Source organism: Belonocnema kinseyi, chromosome 10, assembly GCF_010883055.1.
Source record: "Belonocnema kinseyi isolate 2016_QV_RU_SX_M_011 chromosome 10, B_treatae_v1, whole genome shotgun sequence".
NCBI lineage: Eukaryota > Metazoa > Arthropoda > Insecta > Hymenoptera > Cynipidae > Belonocnema > Belonocnema kinseyi.
In genome coordinates, this window is record NC_046666.1 from 9,597,518 (window position 1) to 9,606,731 (window position 9,214).

A 9,214-nucleotide genomic window follows, 5' to 3' on the forward strand; every position below is an offset into this window, starting at 1 on the left:
TATTTTGAGAAATTTAAATTATTTTCTCTATTTTTATAAATTTGGTTTTTTATTTTATTACACGAATATGTTTTCAAACCAAAGGATTAATTTTCAATGAAATAGTTTGATTTTAAACTAAGAAGATTAATTTCTTTATCATAAAAGACGAATTTTCAAGAAATTATGTCAATTTTGAACCAAATGATTGATTTGTTAAATTAAAAAGATTAAATTTTATTTAAAACAATTATCGATAAAAAAAGGTAATCTTTTATAAAATAGTTAAATTTTTCACAACATGGTTCAATTTTTTTACAAGTTGTTGAATTTCCAACAGACGAATTCTCAACAAAATACATAAATTTTGAACCAAATAGTTGCATTTTCAACCAAGAAGATTAATTTTCTACAAAAAAAAAATAATTTTCAACAAATCAGGTAAATTTTCAACCAAAGGGTTGAATTTTTAAATTAAAAAGATTAATTTTAAACAAAAACATAATTTAATTTTTTATAACATAGTTCAATTTTTTACCAAGTTGTTGAATTTACAAGACAAAAAGGCTAATTCTTGACAAAATACACACATTTTGAACCAAATAGTTGGAATTTCAAACCAAGAAGATTAATTTTTACACAAAAAAGACGAATTTTCAACAAATTAGGTCAATCTTTAACCAAATAGTTTAATTTTTAAATCAAAAAGATTAATTTTTAAATTAAGAAGGTTAATTTTTATTTTTAAAAATTAATTACCAATAAAAAAAGCGAATCTTCTACAAAACAATTTAATTTTCCACATCATAGTTTAATTGTATACCAAGTTGTTGAATTTTCAAAACAAAAAGAGGAATCTTCTATGCAAAAAAGTTCAATTTTTAACCCGAAAATATGAAATGTCAAGAAAAAAATTTTATTTTGAACGAAATATTTTAATTTTAATTTTTAGAAAGTTATTTTTTACCCTAAGAAGACAACTTTTCAACAACAAAAAAAGATTAATTTTAAAATAAAAATGAAATAGTTGCATTTTCATTTAAAAAAATTAACTTGTAATCAAATAAACTAATTTTCTTCAAATCAGTTGAATTTTCCACGGCATATTTAAATTTTCAACCAGATGATTGAATTTAAAAATTTTTTAAATTAATTTTTATTTAAAAAAATGCATATTTATTTAAAAAGGCGAATCTTCTGCAAAAAAATTATTTAATACAAAACAGTTGAATTTTCAACCCGAAAATATGAAATATTAACAAAAAATTTCATTTTTAACGAAGTTTAAAAAGAATTTTGAATTTTGAACAAAAGAGATGAATTTTCTATTAAAATTGTGAATCTTAAATCAATAAATTAATTTTAAAATAGTATAATAGTTCAACTTTCAACCAAGGAGTTGAATTTTCAACAACAAAAAAAGATGAATTTTCAATAAAAAATATAATAGTTGATATTTGAACCGAAAAAGACTTTAATTTTAAATAAAACACCATTGAATTAAACCAAAAAAAGGCGAATTTGCAACAAAATAAGATTAATTTAAACAAGATTAATTTTTAAACAAAAAATGGAATAGTTCCATTTTCATTTTTATAAATTAACATTCAATAAAAAATAGAAAATTAGGTAAATTTTCAACCAAAGGGTTGAATTTTTAAATTAAAAAGATTAATTTTTAAACCAAAAATTGGTTCAATTTTATACCAAGTTGATGAGTTTACAAGACAGACGAATTCTCAACGAAATATATAAATTTGGAGACACGCTTGCATTTTCCAAGAAGATTAATTTTCTTCAAAAAAAAAAAACGAATTTTCAGCAAATTATGTAAATTTTCAATCAAATAATTCCATTTTTTAAATAAAAAGATTTATTTTAAAAAAAAATTATTTTAAGAAAAAAGCGCATCTTCTACCAAATAATTTAATTTTCCCACACAGAGTTTAATTTCATATCAAGTTTTTGAATTTGCAAGATTTTTCTTTTTTCATTTTTATTAATCTTAAACCCAAAAAAAATTAATGTTAAGATAATAATAATAGTACAACAAAAAAGATGAATTTTTTAAATGAATTCTTTAGTTCAAAATTCAACTATTTCTTTGAAAAATCACCTTTTTGAAAATTCATCACTTCGGTTTAAAATTGAACTTTTTGGTTGAAAATTGATCTTTTTCAGTTCAAAATTGAACCATTTGGTTGTAAATCTATTCTTTTTTAGTTGAAAATTCAACTATATCGTTGAAAATTGTTGTATTTTGTTGAGAATTCATTCTATTTTGGTAGAAAATTAATTATCTTGTTTAAAAATTGATCTTTTTAGTTTGAAAATCATCTATTCCAGTTGAAGATTCATAATTTAAGTTACAAATTTCTCACTTTGGATAAAAAAAATTCTTGAAAAATGATTTTTTTTTGTTTTTAAGTTATAAATTCAACTATCGCATTTCATTTAAATGACTTCTTTAGTTCGAAATTAAAATATTTGTTTAAAGAATCATCTTTTTGGTTAAAAATTTAACTATTTCAGATGAAGATTCATAATTTTAGTTGAAAATCTAATCATTTTGATAATAATTCGTTTTTTCATTGGCTGAAAATTATTTATTTTTCCTGAAAATTTAATTTTTTTTATTTAAAATTGTATTATTTCTTTTGTAGATACATCATATTAATTGAAAATTCGTCACTTCGGATAAAAATTTAACTTTTTTGTTTTTAAAAATTAGTTTTTTCTTGGTTGATAGTTAATTTTTTAGCTGAAAATCTAACTATTACAGTTAAATATTTATTATTTTAGTTGAAAATTCACCGATTTGGTTAAAAATTTGACTGTTTTGTTGAAAAATAGTTTTTTCTTTGGCTGAAAATTAGTTTTTTTTAACTGAAAATTTAACTATTCAATTTTTTGTTGATAATTTGTCTTTTTTAATTGAAATTTCCTTTCTTTTATTTAAAATTCGACTATTTCTGTTGAAGATTCATCATTTAAATTAAAAATTTATCACTTGGGTTGAAAATTTAACTGTTTTGTTTAAAAAATTCTTTTTTCCTTGGTCGATAGTTAATTTTTCCAACTGAAAATTTAACTATTTCATTTTTGAGAGATAATTAATATTTTTTTAGTTCAAAATTTAACTATTTGGTTGAAAATTCGCTTTTTCTTTGGCTGAAAATTAATTTTTTCACTGAAAATTTAACTATTACAGTTAAATATTTATTATTTTAGTTGAAAATTCACCGATTTGGTTAAAAATTTGACTGTTTTGTTGAAAAATAGTTTTTTCTTTGGCTGAAAATTAGTTTTTTTTTAACTGAAAATTTAACTATTCAATTTTTTGTTGATAATTTCTCTTTTTTTATTGAAATTTCCTTTCTTTTATTTAAAATTCGACTATTTCTGTTGAAGATTCATCATTTAAATTAAAAAATTATCTCTTCGGTTGAAAATGTAACTGTTTTGTTAAAAAAATTCTTTTTGTCTTGGTCGATAGTTAATTTTTCCAACTGAAAATTTAACTATTTCATTTTTGAGAGATAATCGATATTTTTTTAGTTCAAAATTTAACTGTTTGGTTGAAAATTCGCTTTTTCTTTGGCTGAAAATTAATTTTTTCACTGAAAATTTAACTATTAAATGTGTTATAGATTATTTATGTTTTTTAGTTGAAAATTCTTGTCTTTTGTTTAAAATTCAAGTATTTTTGTTGACGATTCATCCCATTAATTAAAAATTCGACTATGTAGTTAAAAATTGGCCTTTTACCCAAATAGGCAGTGAATATTAAGTATAAAAAAATAAAAATTTATTTGAATTACTGTTCCAATCCGTGGACTTTGGAGAAAAACATCAAAAAATGAATAATTACGTTTCTAGTGTTATTTAATTATTTAATATGTTATTAATATATCTTTTAATATAATTTTTCAAAGCTTTCTAAATTAAAAATATTAATCGAGTACTTAGAAATTGAACAAAAAAATTATAATAAACTCGCGAATTTGTATAAATATTTCGAGTCGATTGTTTATAAAAAAATGCGAAATATTAAAATGACTCTCGTATTATGAAAAAAAAATTGAGATACCTAAAGAAAACCTGAAATTGTCAGGGAATTTTTGTACGCGACAATAGAATATAGTATTAAATATAAATAAAAATAATAAATAAATAATAATAAAATAAACAAAAATTGTCCAATTAGACTGTTTTCTAAAATTTTAGAGAAAAAAACATTTAATTTCTTTCCTGATTTGTGTAGATTTCTTCAAGAAAAAAGATGTGGCGGTAATGTCAATGAAGGCTCTTTTTAATTTCATTACTGATCCCACTGTAACGGAAGATAATATGGATGAATATCTCGATACAGTTTCGAATCAAATGACACAGGAATCGCAAGAATTAAATCCAGAGCAAGAAGTGGACGAAGAAGTATTTAAACAAGCTTATATTCCTCAAAGGCTTGCTGAGGTAAATTGTAACAACAAATTTTTTTCTTTTTAAGTTCACTTTTTTATTAATAATTCCTCTTTTTCCCATATTTTCAAGAAACTTTCCCCTTTTCTCATTTTTTAAAAAATTTTTTTATTAAATGCAAACCTGAAAAAGTCAGGATATTTTTATAAACAGAGTTTGAAATTTGATTACTTTTATGAAAATTCGAAAAGTTTTGTTAAAAAATATTTTATTTGGCTGCAAATTTATGTATGGATAGAAATTTGGATTATGTTTGGAGAGAAATTAAATCTCTTTTGGTTAATGATGAAAATTAATTTCTTTTGCATTGAATTTTTTTTAACAGATAACGATTCTATTTTTTATCGGAAATTTATTTTTTTTTTATAGAAATTTAATCTTCTTAGTTGAAAATTTATATATTTATGTTAACATTTTAATATTTCGTTGAAGAATTATTTTATTTAGCTAAATATTTATATGTTTTTGTGGAAAATTCTTTTTTTTTTTTTGTTAAAAATCATAACTCTTTGGTTGAAAATTAATCTGTTCAACCCTAAAAAAGTCAGGGTATTTTTTTATAAGCAGAGTTTGAATTCAATTGAATTATTTTGTTAAAAATTCAAAAAGTTTGTTAAAAATGAATTTTTTTTAGTTAATTTTAAACTATTTTCTTGAGAATTCGTCTTTTTGGGTTCAAAATTTATCTATTTTGGTAGAAATTAATTTTTTTTTAATCACAATTATTTGGTTAGAAATGAAGTTTCTTTTGGTCAAAGATGAAAATTAATTTCTTTAGTTGAAAATTACTTGTTTTTTTTATTGATTTTTTTAAGTGATAGCTATTCCATTTTTTGTCGGAAATTTATCTTCTTTGACAGAAATTTAATCTTCTTGATTGAAAATTTATATATTTATGTGAACATTTAAATATTTCGTTTAAAAATTATTATATTCAGCTGAAATTTTATATACAATTTTACAATTTTAACCGAAAACTTAAGATACATTTTAAGTTAAAAAATTAATTTTTAATCCAGAGGCTAATTTTTTGTCAAATCAATCAATTTTTTACCAAAAAACATCAATTTTCGACTACGAAAATTATTTTTTTAATACAAATATAAATAAAATAAACGAATTTGCAACCAAATAGTTAAATTTCGAACCAAAGAAGTTAATTTTTAAATAAAATGATGAATCTTTAACAAAAAAAAATCGACCAGATTAATTTTCAACCAGAATTGTGATTTTTAACAAAACAAAATTCCACAAAAACATATAAATTTTCAGCTAAATAAAATATTTCGTTGAAAAATTATTTTATTTAGCTGAAAATTTTTATTTTTAGTAAAAAAATTAATCTTCTTCGTCGAAAATTGATCTTTTTTGGTTAAAAATTGATTTATTTGTCAAAAAATTAGGTTTTGAATTAAAATTTAATTTTTTTACTTAAAATGTAACTTGAGTTTTTGGTTAAAATTTTTTTTTGTTTTTGTTCTTGTTAAAAATACATAATTTTATTTTAAAATTAATTTCTTATGTTGCAAATTTAACTATTTTGTTGAAAATTTATATTTTTTGTAGAAAATTAATCTTCTTGGTCGAAAATTTTAATTTTTTTGTTTAAATATTCATAATTTTATTTAAAAATTATTTTATTCAGTTGGAAGTTCAACTATTTTGTTGAAAATTTATATTTTTAGTAATCTTCTTAGTTAAATATTGTTAACTTAAATTTATCTTAAATTTTCATTTAAAAAATAATTTTTTTATTAAAAATTCAATTATTTTGTTGAAAATTCCTTTCTTTTTTGATTGAAAATTATTTTTTGTAACTAAAAATTGAACTATTCTATTTTTAATTAAAAATTGGTCTTTTGGTTAGAAAATTAATTTTTTGGGTTGGGAATCCAAAGATTTGGTCATTTTATTTAAAAATGTATTTCTTCGTTTAGAAATTTAACTATTTTGTTGGAAATTTATATTTTTAGGAGAAAATTAATCTTTTTGGTCGAAAATTGATCGTTTTGGTTGAAAATTGATTTATTTGTCAAAAAATTAGCTTTTTGATTAGAAATTTATTTTTTGACTTAAAATGTAACCTAAATTTTCATTTATAAATTTTATTTTTTATTTTTTAATTTAACTTTTTTGTTAGAAAAGTCATCTTTTGGGTTTGGAAATCCAACGATTTAGTTGAAATGTCGCTTTTTATTGTTAAAGATTCATCATTTTATTTAAAAGTGTATTTTTTCGTTTAGAAATTTAACTATTTTATCAGATATTTATATTTTTAGTATAAAATTAATCATTTTGGTCGAAAATTTACCTTTTTTGGTTAAATTTTAATATTTTTTTTGTAAATTTCAACTACTTTGTTCGAAATTCATTTCTTTTTTCGGTTGGAAATTTATTTTTGTATCTGCAAATTGAATTATTCTATTTTTTGTTAAAAATTGATATATTTTGTAAAAAATTGGTATTCTTTTTTTTATTTATATTTGTAGTAAAAATTTAATCTTCTTGGTCGAAAATTGATCTTTTTTTGTTAAAAATTGATTTACATGGCAAAAAATTGGCTTTTGTATCAAACATTAATTTTTTTACTTAAATTGTAACTTAAATCGTTTAAAAATTTTATTATTTTTTGTTGTTAAAAATTCAACTTTTTTGTTAGAAAAGTCATCTTTTCATTTAGAAATTCAACAATTTGGTACAAAGTTCTTTTTTTGTTGTTAAAGATTCATCATATATGATTTAAAAATTCATTTCTTTGGTTGGGAATTTAATTATTTTGTTGAAAATTTATATTTTGAGTAGAAAATTTATCTTTGTGGTCGAAAATTTACCTTTTTTGGTTAGATTTTTTAATCAATTAATTAATTATTTTTTAATTTGGACTATTTTGTTGAAAATTCCTTTCTTTTTTGATTTCAAGTTTATTTTTGTAGCTCCAAATTGAATTATTCTATTTTTCGTTGAAAATTCAAGTATTTTTTTATAAAATTGGTATTTTTTGTTAGAAAAATAATATTTTGAATTGAAAATTCAAAAATTTGGTTGAAGGTTCAGTTTTTTTGCTAAAGATTCATTATTTTATTTAAACGTTAATTTCTTTGGTTCGAAATTTAACTATTTTGTTGAAAATTCGTTTTTTTATTTATGTTTTTAATAAAAAATTAATCTTCTTGGTCCAAAATTGATCTTTTTTGGTTGAAAATCGATTTATTTGTCAAAAAATTAGCTTTTGGATTAAAAATTAATTTTTTTACTCAAAAGGTAACTTAAGTTTTTGGTTAGAATTTTCGTTTGTTTTTATTGCTCTTAAAAAATTTAACTTTTTTGTTAGAAAACTACTATTTTGGGTTTCGAAATTCAACCATTTGGTTAAAAGTTTTGTTGTTGTTAAAGATTCACAATCTGATTTAAAGATTAATTTCTTTGTTTGGAAATTTAACTATTTTGTTGAAAGTGTATATTTTGTCTAGAAAATTAATCTGCTTGGTCGAAAATTTAAATTTTTTTGTTTAAATATTCATAATTTTATTTAAAAATTCATTTATTTGGCTAGAAGTTCAACTATTTTAATGAAAATTTATATTTTTAGTAATCTTCTCGGTCAAAAATTGTTCTTTTTGGTTAGAAAATTAATCTTTTCTGTTGGAAATCCAACGATTTTGTTGAAAGTTCATTTTTTATCGTTAAAAATTCATTATGTTATTTAAAAATTAATTTCTTTGGTTGCAAATTTATCCATTTTATTGACATTTTATATTTTTAGCAGAAAATTTATATTATTGATCGAAGATTTACCTTTTTTTGTTAAATTTGTTTGTTCTTTTGTTGTTAAAATTTCAACTATTTTGTTGAAAATTCCTTAATTTTTTTGGTTTGGAAATTTATTTTTGTAGCTGCAAATTGAATTATTCCATTTTTTATTGAAAATTCATGTATTTCGTTTAAAATTGGTATTTTTTGGTAGAAAATTAATATTTTGGTTTGGAAATTTAACAATTTGGTTGAATCTTCTTTTTTTGTTGTTAAAGTTTCGCGATTTAATTAAAAATTAATTTATTTGGTTAAAAATTAAACTATTTTGTTAAAAATTCTTTTTTCTATTTATATTTTTAGTAAAAAATTAATCTTCTTGGTCGAAAATTGATCTTTTTTGGTTAAAAAAGGATTTATATGGCAAAAAATTAGCTTTTGCATCAAACATTAATTTTATTACGTCAAATGTAACTCAAATTTTCGTTTAAAAATTCAACTTTTTTGTTAAAAAAGTCATCTTTTGGTTTGGAAATTTAACAATTTGGTTGAAATTTCTTTTTTTGTTGTTGTTAGAGATTCACGATTTAATTAAAAATTAATTTATTTGGTTATAATTAAACTATTTTGTTGAAAATTTATATTTTGAGTAGAAAATTAATCTTCTTGGTCGATTATTTACCTTTTTTGTTTGGAAATGGATTTATTTTGCAAAAAGTTAGCTTATATATTAAAAATTAATTTTTTTACTTAAAATGTAACTTAAATTTTTTGTTACAAATTAATTTTGTTTTTAAAAATTCGAACATTTTGTTGAAAATTCCATTCTTTTTTGGCTGTAACTGAAAATTGAACTATTCTATTTTTAATTAAAAATTAAACGATTTGGTTGAAAGTTCATTTGTTGTTGTTAAAGATTCATCATTTTATTTAAAGAATTTTTTTTCGTTAGAAATTTAAATATTTCTTTTAAAATTGATATTTTTAGTAATCTTCTTGGTCAAGT

At 20.0% G+C, this 9,214-nt stretch overlaps 1 protein-coding gene across 1 annotated transcript in view; it reads left to right on the forward strand.

Annotated features, from left to right (window-relative positions):
* Positions 1 to 9,214, forward strand: part of LOC117182070 (serine/threonine-protein kinase RIO1) — a 27,332-nt gene that overhangs the window by 4,156 nt on the left and 13,962 nt on the right. The window contains exon 2 of the mRNA XM_033375093.1: positions 4,244 to 4,452. Within this exon, the coding sequence (XP_033230984.1) occupies positions 4,273 to 4,452 (180 nt within the window). The 5' untranslated portion in view covers positions 4,244 to 4,272. The remainder of the gene's footprint in view (positions 1 to 4,243; positions 4,453 to 9,214) is intronic.